We start from the raw sequence: 20,589 nt of genomic DNA, 5'->3' as shown, positions 1-20,589 counted from the left end.
TTGTTTCTCTGATTTTTCTCTCAGTGTGTTTGTCATTTGTATACTGGAAGACTACTGATTTGTATGTGTGTGTGTGTGTGTGTGTGTGTGTGTGTGTGTGTGTGCGTGCGTGCTAATTTTGTATCCTGAAAGTGTTAATCAGATAGAGACATTTCTTGGTATAGTTTTATGATCTTTTATATTTTCCCTTCCAATTTATCTCTGCTTGATCCCCTTCAGTAGACTTATTGCTCTAGGTAAGACTTAAACTAAGGGGGAACATCCTCCTAGAAGCAGGGGGGAGGGGGATGGGATAGTGTATTTGTGAAGAACAAACCAGGAAAGGGAATAACATTTGAAAAGTAAATAAATAAAATATCCAATTTTTTAAAAAAAGACTTAGAGCTCAGAATAGGTATGATCTAGAAAGTCTTGTCTGTTTCTTAATTATAATGAAAATGCTTTGAGTTTCTTTCCATTTACTGTGAGGTTGACTGTGAGCTTGCTCTGTAGTGTTTCCTTTATTATGTTGACGTATGTGTTGGCAGCATTACTTCTCCTAGAACTACCAGAACAAAAAGTATTGAATTTTTTCAAAATCCTTCTCCATATCTAGTAACATTATCATATAGATTCTGTTTTTCAGTTTGTTTGTGTGGTGTGATATGTTTATTGACTTACATAGGTTGAGCCATCACTGAATTTGTGGGATCAAGCCTATTAGGTACATAATCCTTTTGATGTGTTCTTGCTTTGGATTACCAGCATTTTATTGAGAATATTTACATATGTATTCATAAAGGATATTGGCTTGTCATTTTCTTTTTTGATGAAATGTTGAGTGATTTAGGTGCCAAGATGCTAGTGGCCTCATAAAAAGAATTAGTTAGCATTCTTTCAGTCTCTATTTTGTGAGATAAATAGAGCTATACTGGCACTAATCCCTCTTTGAAGATTTGATAGTATTCTTCATTAAATCCAGTTGAGCGCGGGTTTTGTTGTTGGGAGGCTATATACTACTGCTTTTACTTTACTAAGAGTTATGGTTATATTTAAATTCCTTATTTAACTTGACTGAACTTTAGTAGGTCAAAATATCAGTAAATTCACCAATTTCTTTTAGGTCTTACAGGTTGGTTGAATACAGGTTCTTTTTTGGGGGGGGGGGGTTGTTGTTGCTTTCTATTTGGTTTTGGCATTATTTTAAATATGTCCTTATGATTCTCTGGATTTTCTTGAGTCCTTTGTGATAGCCTCTTTTTATCTCTAATTTTGGTACTTCTATTTTCTTTTACTTAATTTGGTGAAAGGTTTATCACTGTTGTTGATTTTTCTTAGATGACTATCTTCTTATTTCCTTGACTCTATATATTATATTTTTGTTGGTTTCTGCTTTATTGGTTTTAGTTTGATATTTTTTTCAACATGTACTCTTTTGGATATGGTATTTTTCCTTTTTTAGTATGTTTGTTTTATTTTGTTTTTTGACACAGTTTTATGAATTTTGTGACCCATAGGTTTGGGTACAATATGTTTTCATTTTCATTCACTATCAAAGACTTTTGAACTTTTCTTTTTATGTCTTATACCCTTGTTGGTAAGGCTTATCTCTGAGATTTCTGTCTCACTTCCTAAATATATTTTATTTACAGTTTTATCTCATGTGTTTTTCTTTGATCGTTTTAGTTCTTATTTCATATATTAAACAATTTTTATGATTTTTTTCTATTTGTCTCTGTTATCACAGACTTCACTAAAGGATTTACTCATATTATCTTCCAGTGAATATATATTGTCTTGGCTACTTGTGTTGTATTTTGTAATTGGTGTCAAAGAATTTGGAGTTAGGATGCTTGAGGTGAATTTCAGTGTTGCCATCTGGTCTTGTCTTTGTTCAGTGAGTGTTCCATTCTTTGATTCTCTTGCTCTCTCTGAATCTTATGAAAGATGGCAGCTGTGTTTCTCTGGCAGAGCATGCTACTCCAGCCTGGGTGGGTGGAGGAAAAAAATAGAAGTGAGCTAGAAGAATAGGCTGAGTGGGGGTTTAGGAAAGAGTCAAGGTGATCCAGTCCACAGCAAGATGTGGGGTCCTCCAGGCTTTAGAACTGTGGCAGGAAGAGGAGATCCTACAAAGTAGGTTTTAAAGAAGCAAAGATCAATTTATAGAAATAGGAATGAACATGATACAGAGAACCTGCTAGTCTGGACCAAGAGTTAAAATTCTTTAGTGAATGGAGTTGAAGTGTGTGTGTGGGGGGGGGTGTGAGTAGATGATGCTCTTGTAGACATGCTGTTACCAGGTTGAAATTTAGAATGGAGACATTGTGATGGAGGACTGAAAGGATTGTTTCAATCTCCTACCTGTGTCACTGTTGACACAGTGGACACATAGGGGTGGCCATGGGGGTTTGAGGTGGTCCCAGGTAGATAGTGTTTCTAGGTATCTGGGAATGAAACAAAGGAATGGGAATGGACTACATGGGAGGTATAAAAGGGCTCGCAAGAAGGAGAAAAACTGAGGCTCCAGACATGGGAGGTGGGGTGGGAGGAGGGGCACCTGCAGGCAGTCTGCTACAGAGCTGAGGATGACACTGGAGTGACTGCAGCAGAGCAGAAACCAGAGTCTGAAAACTACATTCTCCTTCCGATACGAAGAAGGCTTCCTTCTGCCACTTACTGTCAATATCCTTCTACAAACATGGTTCTGAGGAGATGGGGTATTTTCCTGAGAAGGATTTAGTAAAACAAGCAATGGCATCATCAGTGAACATAGCCATTAGCCAGGCCACCACCAGGAAGGGAAACCGCCATGAGAGGGTACTCAATCCTTGCTTCTGAAAGAAGACAGTGTGTACTCTTCCTCCTAATGATCAGATATTTACCAGAAAACAAAAACAAACAAATGAAAATGCTGAGGTTGAACAATCTGTAACAAAAATCAATATTAAGTGTTAGACATTCTTCCACAGTCTTGTTATTTCACTCTCCTCTTTATGATTAAACCATCCCTCTTTTCTGTATGATCTAGCCATTTCATGTGCCAGAGTCAGTAGATAGGTTTCCTGTGTCATCTTGCTTCTGATATTTCATCCAGAAGTCACTCAACAGACAAGCATTCCTTCTCTACATTGCTGCTTTCATAAGCAGAAATTCTTCTCTGTTCCAGGCCCTCAAATTGACGGGAGTCATGGACTATGGCCTCCTCGGCTTCTCCAAAGACTTCCCTCAATGCTGTTTGTTTGGATTTCCTTTTTATTTTCCTGGCATCTAAATTTATTTCACATACAAGGCAAAATGTTTTGGCAAGTAACTCACTGGAGGCATTCTGACACTTCACAGCTAATTTTGTTACAGGAGAAATGCCCAAACGGTCTTGCAGAAAGCAAGGCTCTCCTATTGTGAAAGCTACATCTATTGAGAGGCCGATAATATATCGTGAATGTCAGTTTCTTTCCATTAAAACTTTAACAGGAATACTGGCTTTCTTAAATGAAAGTAATGCATTAGGAAGAGTGGATTTAAAATTTTAAAAAGGGGTGTCTGGTTCAATGATGGCTGTTTGCCAGACGAAGAGCTGAGTATAGAATTTCAAATACAAATTTTAAAAACTTCATAAGGACCAGAAATGTGTATCCTTAAAATATACTTAAGAAGGTGATAGTTCATCAAATGTCTCCCGAATGTGGATCCAATCCAGTGTTTGAGGAACAATGAAGAGACACTGCTGTATGATCTCAAAGGGAAAGATTCCACCAGGTAGGAAGAAGCGGTTTGGTGGGTAAATACCTCTAAAGATGTGGAGATGGGATAAATGAAGGAATGAGGGGGTGCAGTGTTAGTTTGTGGGTTGGTGAATGTAGATGAGGTAACAAGCTGTTTTTGACAGAAATAATCTCCAAAATTTCCAAAGTACTTGAAAGCTAATACATTCCTATGATTTTCCTAAGACTATAGGAAGATGCAGAAAAGTCACATATGTAGCAGATGATAGTCTTGTCTGGCATCAATGGGAGGAGAGGCCCTTGGTCCTGTGAAGGCTCGATGCCCCAGTGTGGGGAAATGCCAGGGCAGGGAGTTGAGAGGGAGTGGGTGGGTAGAGGAACACATTCATAGAACTGGGGGCAGGGATGGGATAAGAGGTTTCCAGAGGGAAAAGCAGGAAAGGGGGTAACATTAGAAATGTAAATAAAAAGTATCCAATCAAAAAGAAAACGAAAAAGAAAATATTCATTGATGCCACAGTAGAAGTGACACTAATCACTAAGTGTACTACTGTTCGCATGAAGAACATTCTACCTGTGGGTTAAAGTGCAGATGGTCAAATGACTTAGAAGTAATTGTCTAGATAAAAATGGCAACACAACAGGAATCAAAAAGACAAAGGCAGTGACTGATTTCAATATTTCAATGGTCCAAGGTACCTAATACTACTGAACTTAACAACTGTGCAAAAAAAGGAGCCATGCAGACAGAACAGCAACAAGGAAGCAAGAGCTATTATTGAAGAGCATCTAATTGGTAGGAAAATAAGGGGATGGCAATTACAGAATACACAATAGTAATGGTAACATTAAAGCTGATAACTGCACCTCATAATCAAGCACTTAGACGCTAATCAATAAAGACTGTGTCTTAAATAAAGGACCTATTTTAAACCTCAAATCTCCTTCATACAGAAGCACCATCTGCCTATGTTTAAGAGAAAAAGGAATTTCAATTCAGCCAGGTTTAAATAATTTATTCATCCAGTAAAACACAAGTTTAAATGTCATGTCTTCAAGCCCACGCTTTTGTAAACTAAGGCTCCATCGCCAAGCCTGTCAGGAGAAACTCCCTGGTCTCACTTCCCCAGTCTTATTTCTCAAACCTCACCACCATAGTCCTATTGTGCCGAATTCTTACTCACTTCTTGAATCTGAATAATACATTTCTACCAGGCATTTTCATGGTAAAATTTGTGTCGCTTTATATTCTGGAACAACTTCTAAGCTCTGTGCTTTAGGTATCTCAGCTGCGGCAGCCAACAGAGAGCAGTAGGCTCTGGGCAAGATTTTTATGGGCCACCAGTGATCCTTCTTTAAATGCTCTGGAATCCAAAAGGAGAAACTATAAGCCAACAGGCAGGGAGGCCCGTGCTAGATGGGAGGATGACTGTCTTAGTCCATATTTGTCTTTTCCCTCTGTTATAAGTTGCCTGGAGTGCTCGGTGCCAATCCTATTAGGTATGTTAGATTTCTCCTCTGCCCTGAAGAAGTATCCCTTCTGATGTAGTTTCTTGGATTGACTTAGTCCATTCCATACAAAATGAGATTAGACTTACAATCTCCCAGAGCCAGGCTGTCAGCTCCTACCTGTCATTGGGTGGGAAATATTCCACACAAACACCCTCCTTTTTTGTTCAGAAAGAAGATGGCATGAAGGTCTATGGAAGTTACTGGAAATGTTTATGTAGGTAACATCTATGCTCGAAAGAAAATTATGTGGAAATGGACAAAAAAGCTCACTGCAAGATATAACTGGGAATTAAAATGTAAATAGATAACTGTTTTAGAAATGTAATCATTCTGCAATGTATTTATTATAACAATATTTCATTAATGTCAAGTCATAAGACTTTTCTAGTTTGTTATGGAGACATTGAAAAGTATTAACTCTCTCAAGTTCATGCATTCATGCAACAATGAATTTAGAGGGGAACAGGAATCAGATATTATGTCTTTCTACCCAGAGGCTGGATTCTTTTCTTCAATAAAGGGCCACCTTGTCTCTGATAGACAATCCATAGACAGAAATTCCTTAGATGTTATAAAATGAGGCATTGTGGAGAAGAGTACCACTAGCAGCCTTCCTCACTCCAGGAACAATAGCTAGCTTAGACAAACATGGATGAGATGAGTCCTCTGTTACCACTCAGAAGACAGCTTTGTTCCTTTGCTTTCTCCATTAGAAAAATGAGGTCCTTGGGAGATCTGGCACCAGTCAGCTAAAAGGCAACATTTATGCTTAAACTTCTACCAAGGTCACAGCTGTGGCTCTCAGTTGTTTCCATGTTCAAGCTATTGCATGTATCAGAATTAATTTCAAAAGTTTTAAAGGGGTTTTCATTTTTTCATCCTTCTCATAGAGGAAGCTGGACTTATCTTTAGTCTACTCAAATTCTTAGAATTTACCTTCACAGAACTCCCTTAAATTACCTAGTTCTTGAATATATGTAACAAACATGCTGAATTAATATATCTTCCCTCTCTTCACTTGATATTAATGATCATTGGATGGGAGATCAGTAAGGGGAACAAAAATATCATGGCAAGCTGTTGGGAATAGGCTGGTTATCACCCAAGCCACTTTTTAAATTTAATGTTATTTATTTTACAGCCCAACTACAATTTCTGCTCCCTTCATTCCACCCAGTCTACTCCTTGACTCCCCACTCATATGTCCCCCTTTCACTCCTCTGTTTTTCTTCAGAAAAGGGCTGACCTTGGTGGATTTCAACCAGCCATAGCATATCAAGTTACAGTAAGACAAGTCACCTCCTCTTCTATAATGGCTAGACAAAGAAATCCAGAGAGGTGCCCTGAGTAGGGGAAAGGGTCCCAAATGAAGGCAACAGACTCAGAAACAGCTCCTGTTCCCACTGTTTGGAGTCGTAAAAGAAGATCATGCTACACAACTGTAACATGTATGCAAAGCACCCAGTTCAGTCCTATGCAGGCTTCCTTCTTGGATATTCAACCAAATGATTTCTACCCTTTGTTTTTCTGTTTGATTCATTTCTTTCACCATTTCTGACTAGAGATGCATACTACCATTTTAAGTCTATGTGAATGAATTATGACACGTGAGGAAAGGGCTTCAGACTTACTATCCACAGGGAAAATGTGGAGCTGTGTGTGTGAATATGAATTTTATGGCAGAACGTAGAATCTCAAATTACTATGAAATACCGCTTCACCATTTTTATGACTATATATATATATATATATATATATATATATATATATATATATTCATAAACATTTATCTTTGTTTTTTGAAAATAAAGTTGTTCAATTAAAAAATAAAATAAAATAAAATAAAATAAAAGGCCATTTACAATAGGCACTCCTGTCTTTGCTGGCTCCTAATCCAACCATAATAATCTATTTGTGTTTTCCTCACCTTTGGTGCTATACTGGAGTGCTGTAATGGGATGTTGCTGAATCAGATAAGCTGGAATTTTTATTGTCCTGATATCTCAAGATAAATTTATGAGCTGCACTTACCATCAGAAAGACAGAAGAAGAGTATGCCTTTGTTCTAACTTAAAAAAAAATGCTCTGCTATTTGAAACTTGAAGTATGTTAGAAGTAGCCTGCGTCTTTCGTAATATTCAGAATGTTACATAGGCAATACATTAAAATATTTCTTTATGAATTTATTTTCTATGAAGCAGTTTCATCTACTAAATTGCTTACAGTATAATTGCATTCATGCTGTAAAGCTAGTACTTAAAGTGAAGTTATATTGCAGAAAGTTGATCATATTAAGTATTATAGATCTCAACCTTTGATTTCAATTCTCTTTTTATAGAAGACTAAAAGGAAACATTAATTTATTAAACAATATGGTATTATTGTGACTATTTTGGGAACTACTTCTATGTTTAAACATGAAAATTAGATATTCGCCCTAGACTGTGGCCATACTGAAGGCCTCAGATAATTAAAATCAATAGTAGTAGCATCTGTGTTGAGCAACAGCAAGTAGCTACTCTGTGCTAGTAGAGTTTTAAGAAGACACTGTACACATCTTCTCCATTCTAAGACCTTCAGACTCCTTCAGAGCTGAGGACAACTAGCTGGCCTTCTTTTGTAGAAAATAAATGAATGGGCCTACTGTTTCACATAGACATATTTGCTTTTCCCTTCCTCCCTAAACACTTTAGTGTACCCTCAATTTCAAAATGGGAAACTTATCCACCATCTTCTTCTTCTCTTTCTCTTCTTCCTCCTCCTCCTTTCCCTCCTCCTCTTTCTTCTTCTTCTATTTCTTCTTCTTCTTTCCTGGTTTTCTTCTTCCTCTCCCTATCCTTTCCTGCACCCACTCACACATCACACACACACACACACACACAGAGAGAGAGAGAGAGAGAGAGAGAGAGAGAGAGAGAGAGAGAGAGAGAGAGAGAGAGAGAGAGACTCCATAGGGAAAAATAGAAGCATCAGCATCTTGAACTTGAAACATGGACCTTCAGGGATTTCTTCTCTGTGTTTGAATCCCTGCTCTCTTCCTCACTGACATTGTCACACAGTTCTCTAATCCCATCTCATCTGGAACTTGGTGAAATAGTTCTGAATGTAAGGCATTCTAGTGGGGATAATGTATGTCACTTGCTTGTCATTATATATTATCCACACAGTAATGACTATAATCAATAGTAGGTTTTAAGGATTCAGTTGACTTGAAAACATGCTGTTTATGTAAAACACAATTATGCTATAAAAGCAGTAAACCTTGTCACTGAGGGAGACAGATGAATAACTAAATTTGTCACTGCTAATTTGCCACTACTTTGATGAGATAGCTCAATTTTCCCTGGGAAGCTTCAAAACACAAAGAAAGCATTAGTACTAAAACTTCACCTTTGCTTTGCTAATGATGTTGTCTCTTGGTAATTTGCCATGTGTAATTTAAAGGCAATCCCCCTTAACCATTACATTTCAATACTGAAAGAAACAGTAAGTTAAGAAAAGTTGGGTAGTAGCTAGCTTTGAATAAATGGCCCCTTTGTTCCTTCAGATTTATTTCTACTTGACAATAGTCAGCGCTTTCTTTTATGTCTCTCTTTTCTCCCATAACCAAGGTCTCTTCAGGATCTGTCCAAGCAAACAGATATCCCTTATGGCACAGTCTTGGACTCCGCAGTATATCAGCATGTCCGCATGAAGGGGCTGAATCCTTTTGAGAGGGACAGCATGTATTCCCAGATGTGGAGGATGATCAACCGAAGCAATGGGTCAGAAAACAATGTTCTGGAGTCCCAAGCAGGCATTCAGAAGGTACTGTGCGCTCCATCTATATAGTCTTCCTCAGCTTGTCTTCAGGGTGGTCATGACTGAGTGGAGATTAATTCCTTCCTTTTTAGTGTAACTCAGACATTGACTTTCTTGTTAAATTATAGTTTTACTTTTTTTAAGAAAAATCTCTGAGTGACTCAACATTTTCATAAAAAAAATTTCAGGTCCCCTGTAATGTCTCACCAATAGCTGTCCCTTGGAAATCCAAAACTAAACTCTGGTGAAAAGGATTAAGAACTTATAAACATGAAAACTAAATGAGTTTTTTCAAATCCCATTCCAAATATCACTCATGTTATCCAATTCATTAAAATAACTCAGGGTGCTTTCTATAGAGCATTTGTTTTTTTATACTAAACTTTATCTTACTTGTGATTATCTAAAGCTACTAGGAAAAAATTTAATCTTGTCAACAAATAAAGTTCCTGTGAATGACTGTTTCTGTTTTCCAAAGTGAAAATCTTTATCTGATTTTTTTTTCTTTAATCATCATTTAGAAGTAGATATATTTGAAGGGCTAAGAATGGTGTTTGCACATTTATAAAAGGTAAAAAATTTAAAAGCTATTCTTCATTAGAGATCTAGTTTATTCAGAAATGTACATAAGCAATTTATGTTCCCAGTAGTCTCCATACTAGAAATGGGTAGTTTTTGTTTACAATTATGACCAGCATCTAGCTGTGGTTGGTATTCAGCAGGTGCCCATGGAATGAACAAAGTAAACAACAAATGATTGAGTATCAATAACAACAGCAGTAATATCCACTTTCTCTCTGAGCTTCCATATCAGAAGAGTTCTGAGTCCATGTCTGAGCTTCCTGCTCAGAGACAAAATCTCCACTGGAGAAAGAGTTTGCTATTCTGGTATCTCTGCCACTGATTTCAGTATGACTCTCAGCCTCTGGGATCAGCCTAAAGAATTGTTGCCATTGTCCTGAAGGCATCATTGTCTGGAGAACAGATGCTGATCATGTAATCTCTATAAATACTAACGATACTTAAAATGAAGCAAACATTCTTAGCATGTTGGCAGGGGCTGCTGAGGGCATAAGTGTATGATCTTGCTCTGTCTGAAGCAGCCTCTGACTTTGCCCTCACTATGTAAGACCAATTTCAAAAGGCTAAGTGTAGATAGGAAATGGGACTATTTTGTCTTGCTCAAAAGGATCATTGGCTACTAGAAGATTAACATGACATTGTCAAAATAAGGGGGTGGGAGTAGAGAGTGGACCAGTATGTGGTACACATGTGTACTGGGGCAAGGAGAAAAGAATTGATGTTTTAGGTTTATTATGTAGGTATTCATAGAATGGAAGGTAATTTGAGCATATGAATAAGTCTACTAAATGGTTTGAAAAATTATATTCCTTCATCTACTGTCTATCATTAAACATGAACTTTACAGGTTGGGAAGAGTTCTTTTATGGGAAAGCATGTGCAGAAGAGGTCCTCATTTGTCCTTTAGTATCACTTTACACTGCAGACAGAAATACTCTCTTAGAATATGAGTATAAATATAAACTCTTGTTTTAATTTTATTGCATTTTAGGAGAGAAAGCTGCCTAGAGATAGTTCATTTTCATTCATCAGACATAAAATATCAACAAAGTACTTTAAAACAAGCATGTATTCACCCATGCATTAATATATCCATTTTCAAATATTTGTTAAGTACTAGATCTGCTCCAGGCCCCCAGGTAGAAAGTAAAGATTAGTTTAGGATCAAAGAAAAGGTCACCTGGCTTTGTGGCTAGAGTCTGGTGAGGAAGACATGAGAGATACAAATCATGATTTAAATAGCAATAGATAGCAGGAGGTTTTTAGTTGGCTGTTACTTGAAGGGGAAAAAGGCGATTTAAAGGTCTTTTTATCCTGAATATCTCACTTTACTCATTAACTAAAGTCATCAAGGTGGGATAAAGAAATGAGAGCTGAGAAGCCCAGCCATCCTGGGTTTAAGTCCAGCTTGATCTTTAAAACAAAGTCTACAAATATAAGCACATTTTAAAACCTTTCTGGGCTTTGAGGGGTTTGCCACGATAATAAGAATTTCTACCTCATCCAGACTTTGTCAACATCAAAGCCGCTCATATTCTCTCTTCTGTAATCTGAGCATTTCCGAAGTCGAAGCAAGAGGATTGTGAGTTCTAGACCAGTCTAGGGAACATAAGATCCTATCTCAAAAACCTAAAATTAAATAAGTCATAGTGATGAAATAATATGATATATGTAATGCTTCAGTAAAAATATGAGCAGAACTGTAAACCCGTCTTTAGGATAGATGGTGAGATTAATAAAAGAATAGATATGTGAAGAATTTGTAGCTGCAAAACTGTATTGTTTACTACTTCCTCCTTTAACTTAAAACTGTAGTATGATTTAAAAAACACTGGCTGAAATAGAAAGCGATGCCTATTTCCCGAGATACAGATGATAGGGAAAGTTAATAAGGTGAAGAGAGTCAGTTAATCCTCCTCATGTGTTCCCCGCCCTTTCTGGAAGGGTAGTGAACACGAGCCTAGTGAAGAAGAGTTTGTAGATTTCTTACACGAAAGAAAAGGTGGTTGAAATTGACTAATCACGGGATAAGCAGGAATAATGACATGCATTTGGGTTCATCTGTAAGGTTTGAAGTTTATTAAGGAAGCAAAACCAACCACCAAAATATAACCTTCTCACCTGCTGAAGCTTTCACGGTAGATTCCTGAAATCCAGACTGGAAAGATATGAAATCTGAGTATGTATACTTTGTCCAGAAACTGTCCTCTCAGAGCGCGCATGGCTGTTTGCTGTTCTCTGTCGACGGTTTCTAATTTGTGCAGGCAGAAAAGAAAAAAGCCCTCAGAGAGAGGCTAGGTCAATGGTCCACAAAAGAGTAAAGTTCTTCTGTCGTATCTTTGACAGAAATCCATCCCCGCAGGAACTGTGTCGAAGAGAAGCCCGCATCACTGTAAAAACAATCCTCACGATCCATACCGGCGAATAGATCTCATTAATGTCTTGGGCTTCGCTTGTTCTTAATTGAGCTCCCAGTTTCCTCTCCAGGAAAGCATATCCTGATCTCCTCGGTCATCTTTGTTCTGCCATGAGAGACAGATGTGGAAACGAGCGGAAAGTTGAGAGTTCGGATTCTTGCAAGACATTTAACTGCACGCAGGCATCCTAATTAAACTGAATATACCAGGCTTCTGTGCTCTGCCTGGGGCGTTTTTGCATAAGTATTAAAGATATGTAATTGGGGAAATGCAATTGAGTTTTTTTTTTTTTTTTTTTCAAGAGGTTAGCAGTTATTTTTGAGTATCTTCTGTACATCAGCCACTGTGGTCAATAGAAACGGGAAGGATGCTTCCCTGGAGTTAACCTTGCAGCAAGAAGAGCAGTGTCAGGAATCACACAGTAGATGTGGAGAACCTCCACCAGACAGAGAGGCAGAGAGAGATGCAATCCATTCACTCATTTTGCTTATGCACAATTCATCCCTCATATTTAGTGGGTTTTCAATTATTAAACCTCACAACCTTTTGAGTAGAATTCACTCCTGATTCTGGATGTTCTCAGAAAGGGATGGAGAAATCTAGAGCTACAAGCTTCTTAAGTACTCACTAGCATTTTGAACTTGAGTTTCAATGTGCCCGACTCTGGAGAACACACTACAGATATATTTTTATATCAGTGTCTGTGGCTGGGGGAGATGCATGTAGAGGGGCATCCTGATGAAAATAATGAGCTGCTATATGTTGGCTAAGATGACACTATTTGAGTGCATTGTTTTAAGGTTGCTTTTTGTCACTCTGAAGAGTGGATTTGGAAACCAGGACATAAGCCTTAACTTCTCCAGATTTCTCATCACACTCAGTTCTAAGTCATTCACTCTCCTTCTGCATCAGGGATGGTTTCCTTCCAGGTACCCCACAAGCCTGTGGTTATTCCAGGTTTAACACCCTCTTTTGAATTCAAGAGGAAACCTTACTGGGAACGCTTACTGTCATAGTTCTCATGTATCCACTTCGTGCAGAGCTTCCTGGGCAGTAAGTGCAGAGTACAGCTGATGCTCAGTTTTTACCCTAAAACATCCACAAATGGTCCACATTTTGATCATTATAAATGTTAAGGAAACTTATGCCTTCATTTTTTTTTTAATTTCTGTATTATAGACATCTTTCAGGTTGGGTTATTTGACCTACACACTATTGCAATACCTTCCACACATCCCATGGACTTGTTAAATGTTTACTTTCTCCTGAAAAATGCAAAAAGGAACTTACGTTTTTGTACCTCTCTAAGTATGTCTATATCTTATAGACATAACCCTGAAAGTGCTACTAAAAAAGCCCTTAGATCTGCATATTTATAGCTATGTAATATGATCTTTAAAGACATACCAATCTTTATTGAGAACAACCACAAGTATACCTATTCCCCTCATTTCCTGCCAGAAATGAATAATTAAGTGACATTACAACTATTTTGTTTTTCATTTGGTCGAAATAAAGATTAGTATTTCACATCAATTTTCTCTTTTTGAATGTTTTAGCAAGGTTAGACATTCTTTCCTTATTTTTCTTACATCCCAGCCAGTTTGCCTTCCATCCTCCCCTAGCCATCTCTCCCACCACCTTCCCTATGTTTCCATCCACTCCTCTTTATTTTCTCTTTAGCAAAGCACAGGCCTCGCATGAACATCAACCAAACATGCCATATCATGTTAACGTAGGACTAGGCACCTCCTATGGAATTAAGACAGAACGAGGCAACCCAGTATGATGAAAAGGGTCTCAAAAGCTGACAAAAAGAATTAGAGACAGCCCTGGTTCCCACTTACACAAGTCCCACAAAAAGACCAAGCTATACAGCTGTAACTTATATACAGAGAGCCAAGGTCAGTCCCACACAGGCTCCAGGGTTGTTGGTTTGGTTTCTGTGAGCCACCAGGAGCCCAAATAAGTTGGTTCTGTGAGTTTTATTGTGGCGCTCCTTAACTGCTATGGCTCCTACAATCCTTTTATAGTATGTTACTATATTAATTTTACAGATCGGTGAACATGGGGAATCTCCATGCCTTCTGGTATCTTCTTCAATTTCTTTGTTCAAAGATTTCAAGTTTTATCACACAGTTCGTTCTCTTGCTTGGTTAGAGTTCCACCAAGATATTTTGTATTATTTGTGACTATTGTGAAGGATGTTGTTTCTCTCTTTTCCTTCCTAGCCCACTTATGGTTTGTCTTTAGAGGGCTACTAGTATCTTTGAGTTAATCTTGTATTCAGCCACTTTGCTGAAGGTCCTTATCAGGGTAGCAGATCTCTGGTAAGATAGATGATAGATGATATTAAATCATCTGCAAATAACAATTGTTTTTACCTTTTCCTTTACAATTTGTATGTCCTTGTTCTTTTTCCGTTTTCTTATTGCTCTAGGTTAAACTTCAATGAATACATTTAATAGATACAGAGAGAGTAGATAGCCTTGTCTTGTGCTTGATTTTAATGAAATTGCTTTGAGTTTCTGTTTATTTAATTTAATTTGGTGTTGGCTATTGGCTGACTATATATTGCCTTTATTATGTTTAGGTATATTCCTTGCATCCCTGACAACTCCAAAACTTTTAACATGAAGGGGTGTTTTATTGTTGTCAAAGGCCTTTTCAGTAGCTAATGAGATGGTCATGTAATTTTTCTTTCACTTTTTTCATATGGTGGATTATATTGACAGATTTTCATATGTTGAACCATCCCAGCATTTCTGGGATGAAGCTTAGTTGATCATAGTAGATGATCTTTTGATATTTTCTTGGATTTCATTTGCCTGTATTATATTTAGTACTTTATCATCAATATTCATTAAGGATATTGGTCTGCAAGTCTGTCTTTGTTAAGACTGTGTGTGGTTTGAATAACACAGTGACTGTACCCTGATAAAATAATGCTTCTTCAGTTTCTATTTTGTGAAATAGTTTGAGGAGCATTGGTATAAGCTCTTCTTTGAAAGTCTGGTAGAATTCTTCATGAAAACTGTCTGGCCCTGGTGATTTGTTCTTTTTTATGGTGAAGGTGTCTAATTCTACTTCAATTCCTTAAGAGATATGTGTCTATTTAGCTGTTTATTTTATTTTTATTTAAAATTAGTAAGTGGAGACTATCGATATATCTATCCACTTCTTTTAGATTTCTCAATTTTGTGGAGTGCAAGTTTTTGAATGATTCTTTGAATTTCCTAATGATTCTTTAAATTTCCTTAGTGTCTATTTTTCTGTTCCCCTTTTCATTTCAGATTTTATGAATTTGGATATTCTCTCTCTGCCTTTTAGTTACTTTGGATAAGTGTTCTTGAGTTTCTCAAAGGGAAAATCTCTTATTTCATTGATTTTTTTGTATTTTTTTCTTTGTTTCTGTTTTATTGATTTCAAGTCTGGGTTTGATTATTTCCTCCCATCTATTCCTCTTGGCTATGTTTCCTTTTTTTATTGCTAGAGCTTTCTTATGTGCTTTTAAGTTGCTAGTATGAAATCTCTCCAATTTATTTATGAATGCACTTAGTGCTATGAACTCTTAGTACTACTTTCATTGTGTCCCATAAGTTTGGGAATGCTTGACATTAAATTTTATTGAATTCTATCATGTCTCTAATTATCATTCCTTTCTTGAGCTGGTGGCTCTTGAGTAGAGAGTTCTTAAGTTTTCACAAGTATAGGCTACCTGTTGCTTCTGTTGCTGAAATACTTCTTTAATTCATGGTGATCTGATAAAGCACAGAGGATTATTTCAATTTTCTTTGATCTATTAAGATTTGCTTTGTGACTGAGCGTGTGGTCAATATTTGAGAAACTTCTGTGAGTTGCTGAGAAAAAGGTATATTCTTTTGTGTTTGGGTGTAACTATCTGTTAGGTTCATTTGAGTCATAACATCTATTAAATCAATTTTTTTTCATTTCTGTCTGGATGGTGTCATTAGTGAAAGTGTAGTATTGAAGTTTCCACATGCTTTATGCTTTACTTTAATAATGTTATTTTTACAAATGTGGGTGCACTTGAAATTTAGAGCATAGATGTGCAGAACTGAAATGTCATATTTCTGGATTTTTCCTTTGATGAGTATAAAGTGTTCTTCCCTATCACTTGTAATTAATTTTGGGAGGAAGATATCAGAATTTCTACAAAAGCTTGCTCTTTAGAACCTTTTATTTGGAAATCTTTTCCAGCCTTTTGCTAAGAGGTAGTGTCTATCTTTGATGTTGACATTTGCTTCTTGTATGTAATAGAAGGAAAGATCTTGTTTTCACATTCATTCTATTAGCATGTGTCTTTTTATTTGAGAATCGACTCAATTCATGTTGAGAAATATTAATGATTAATAATTGTTAATTCCAGTTTTTGTTGTTATTGTGGATGGTGTTTGTGTGTGTGTGTGTGTGTGTGTGTGTGTGTGTGTGTGTGTGTGTGTTTTATTTCTTTTGCTTTTTTCTGGCATGAAATTATTTATTGCTTGTGTTTTGTTTGGTATAGCTAATGTCCTTGAGTTTTGCTTCTAGTATCTTCTGCAGAGTGGGTTAATGGATAGACACTGATTAAATTTGACTTTGCAATGCAATATCTTGCTTTATCTACGGTGATTGAAAGTTTTGCTGAATATAGTAGACTGTGCTGGCATGTGTGGTCTCTTAGAGTCTCTGTCCAGACCCTTCTGGGTTTTACATTCTCCCTTAGAACTTGTATGTAATTTGCCTCTACTTTGCCTTTTCCCTTATGGCTTTTAATGTTCTTTCTTTCTTTTGTACATTTTGTCTTTTGATTATTATATTGCAGGAGAGACTTTCTTTTGTGGTAGAATTTATTTGGTATTTGATAAACTTCTGAAACATTTATAGGCATCTCTTTCATTAAGTTAGGATTTTTTTCTTCTATAATTTTGTTGAAAATATTTTCTGCATTCTTCTATGTTTTTGAATTCTAAATTTCTTATGTGTAGCCCTTTAATTGTGTCCCAGATTTCCTGGGTATTTTGTGTTAGGAATATTTTAGATTTACCATTTTCTACCATTTCTTCTGTCATATCTCCTGTGCATAAGTTTCTCCCCCATCTCTTGTATCCTGTTGGTGATGCTTGCTTTTGTAGTTTCTGCTCACCTAGATTTTCCATCTACAGGATTCCCTGGGTTTGTGATCTCTTTTTTCGCTTTTATTTCCATTTTCAAATCTTAGGCAGTTTTACTTATTTCCTTCCCCTGTTTGTTTGTGTTTCTCTGGATTCCTTTAAGGGATTTGATAATTTTCTCTTCCTGAGCCACTAGCATCTCAAAAGCTGGAATTTAAAATCATTCTGTTCTGCTTCAGCTGTATTGGAATATCCGGAGCTTGCCGCAGTAGGATAGATGGGATTTGGTCATGCCACATAATCCTAGATGTTCTTATGCTCTAGTCATTTGGGTTTAGGTTCATTATAGGTTTAGGTACAGATTTCTGGGTTTATTTTTGTTGGATAGATTTTTCCCCCTTGCTTTCTGTTTTCTTTCTGGTCTTCTGTTTGAGCGGCTTATGATTTTGGTGACCAACGAGTCTTCAGAACCATTAGTGTGTCTCTACTGAAGTTTTGGAAGTTTATATGACTTCTTAGGTACTCAAGTTGCCTCTGGGTTTCTGGTTTTCTGAGTACTGGTGTGACTTCTGAGGTTCTGGATACTAGTTTAGCCTTTGATATTCCATATACACGAGGTTCTTTTGTCTCAGCATGCCTTCCAGTTGAATTTTGCTGGAATTTTGGGTCAGGATATGGAGTCCAAGGGAGGGGGTGTTTTTGGAGACTGGGGTTCCTAGTACTGGTATGGCCTCCAGTAGAGCAGCAGTCTTCCAGAGTTATACACTGGGATCTGAAGCCAACTGGAGTACTATGTGGGTTGAGATTGAATATTTTAAAGTTATATTTTGTACTTCTATAAGTTGACAAATCTTTACTTTGTTCACTTCTATTATAGTTCCATAAAATTTAATATTTCATTTCTGTGACTGCGGATTAAACCCAAGAGATTCCATATGGGGGCCTTCTCCCACTGAGCTGTGTCTACAGCTTTCCACTTATATCTAAAAAAGTATTTTAAAATGATAGCTCTGGCTTGAATCTAGTCTGTTATCTAGGCAAGATTTGAACTTGAAATCTTGCCTCAGCTCCCTGACTAACCAAGTTTCCACCTTGTGGCACATAACCCAGCATTTTTCCAATATGAATAACACAGAAATCTGATAATCCTCTCTTCACTGTTGTCCATAGTTTCATCTTCCTGGCCATTTCCATGTCTGCACCTCTCCTGCCAAGTAAGCAGGAGCAATGGCAGCAAATGATGTTTGGTCACGTTCTGCTGTAAATCCACATGCACCAGTGTACACTCAGCACACATGGCTTTTTGGCAGCCAGTATTTTCACAGAACTGCATTTACTTTGTAAAGAATAGAAAAAATAAATGGTTCTGTAAATATGTCTTTAATCCATTCACTGTTTGCATTTCTATCCCTGAGGCTGAACATAGAGGCAAGGATTTTAAAATGTGATATATGATGAAAAGCCCCATCAGTATGAAATTATTTTCTATGCACATTTTCTAATGAGGATGGCAGGCTGTCCTGACTGTGTGCTTGTTTCTCTTCAACTAGGGAAGGCCTTTAACATGCACTTTGAATGCTTTTTTTTTTCATTTTTATTGGATATTCTCTGTATTTGCCTTTCAAATGTTATCTCCTTTCCCCCCACTCCCATTTCTTCTCCTCCTCCTCTTGGCTCCATGAAGGTGCTCCCTCTCCCAACCACCCTCTCCTACCTCAGCACCATAGTGTTCCATTACACTAGTAAAATGATCCCTCCCTGGACCAAAGGCCTCCCTTCCCATTGATGCCAGACAGTGCTGTCCTCTGCTACATATGCAACTGGAGCCATGGTTCTATGTGACTGGTAGTCAGAAACCTGAATAGACTCCATATGTGCCCTGTAAACCCCAACTTATACAAGTCCTTTTAAATTTATAGCAAGTCCTTTCTCCCTTTTCTCCTCAACCCTTCCACTCCATCTAACTTCTGAGTTCATTTTTGTACTTGGATTTTCTTCTCAACTGCTTAACTCAGTCCTCCAGCTGATGCACAAGGGTCATGATCCCCGGCTTATATATCTGTTCTTACATTTCAAACTTCATTGTTGTCTTGGACACCAGAGATTCTGCTTACGAATCCTTCTCCCTCTTTAAATGCCTGTAACCATTCTTTTACTTATTTTGAATCAGTCTATCTTGTAAAATACTTTAAAGTTCTGCAGTCTGATACCATCTCAGGCAGAGACATATACAGTGAATGAGTATTTGGAGCAACAAATACACTACAAAATAAAATCATACCTATCTTTGCTAGGAAATAAAATCTTCTATTTCCCTTTGTTTCTTCTATTATACATAGTAAAAGACATTAACATCTCTAAATGAAAAGCACATTTTTATTAGATCAACAACTAAGATAGTTCTTCACTTTTGAAGTTATAAGGCATTGGTTTGTAATTTAATTTGAACATGTCATACCATTTTTCTTCTATCTATCTATCCATCTATCTATCTGTTTTTATATCTACTTATCTATCTATCATCTATCTTTTATTTATCAATGTATCAGCTATTATACATCTATCAACTATATATCTAACATACAACTATATATTTATGTTTATCATATGTCAATCTGCCTATCTATATAATTTTGTTTTATTAGGACTGGACACTCTCTTTGTGAAGGTAAAAATATAAAAAATTATATTTAATTTTAATATACATTAGAATAAATATTATATTGTCTAACAAACTTGAAAATTATTCTTCCAAATTTCATTTCAATAGAAAATGAAACTGTGCTAGATTAGCCTATAACCAGCAATCCTGAAACATAAGCTTCAATCTCTCCCACAGAATACCTTGCCCATTAATGATTTTCTAACTCAGAAAAGGCTGGTAATTGATTAATTCTATCAAGAGAGCACTTCAGAATGGAAAATGAGGTTTGGACAGTTTAACAAATGAAAATCAAATCTGACACTATTGTATGATGGCAATCTTGTCAATTTAATTGGATTAAGGATTGCCCAGAGAGTCTTATGCATTGTTCAGAGTCTGTCTGTAAAGGCGTTTACAGAGAGGATTTCTTGAGGAGAGAAGATATGCCTTGGATATAGGCATATGCTAGAGGCCCAGACTAAGTAAATGGAAGAAAAGAAGACAGTTAACTCAGGTGTTCTCTACCTCAGAGCCTGTAGGATGTGAACATTTCTGCTCTCACACACTTCATTCTTCATGCTCATTTCAAGCCCAGAAACATGGATCTGAGATTCCAGAGATGGACTTTCCTGATAATGAGTCACAGTGAGCTTATCCTGCCTTAAACACTATCCCTAATCTATCTATCATCTATCTATCTATCTATCTATCTATCTATCTATTTATCTATCTATCTATCTATCTATCATATATCTATAAATCTATCTAACATCTCTCCGCCTGTCTATATATCTGTCTGTTCATCTAGTTATCTGCTG

The 20,589-nt window shown here is 36.9% G+C and overlaps 1 protein-coding gene across 3 annotated transcripts in view; it reads left to right on the top strand.

The window, feature by feature from the left end:
* Window positions 1-20,589, top strand: part of GRID2 (glutamate ionotropic receptor delta type subunit 2) — a gene marked incomplete at both ends in the record, with an annotated part of 1,350,985 nt that overhangs the window by 1,098,903 nt on the left and 231,493 nt on the right. For all 3 annotated transcript variants that reach the window (XM_080932483.1, XM_080932484.1, XM_080932482.1), the window contains one exon: window positions 8,825-9,020. In XM_080932483.1, the coding sequence (XP_080788609.1) occupies window positions 8,825-9,020 (196 nt within the window). The remainder of the gene's footprint in view (window positions 1-8,824; window positions 9,021-20,589) is intronic.

Source organism: Micromys minutus (genome assembly GCF_963924665.1).
Source record: "Micromys minutus genome assembly, chromosome: 18".
In the NCBI taxonomy this organism is placed as follows: domain Eukaryota; kingdom Metazoa; phylum Chordata; class Mammalia; order Rodentia; family Muridae; genus Micromys; species Micromys minutus.
This window is presented reverse-complemented; position numbering and strand designations above follow the sequence as displayed.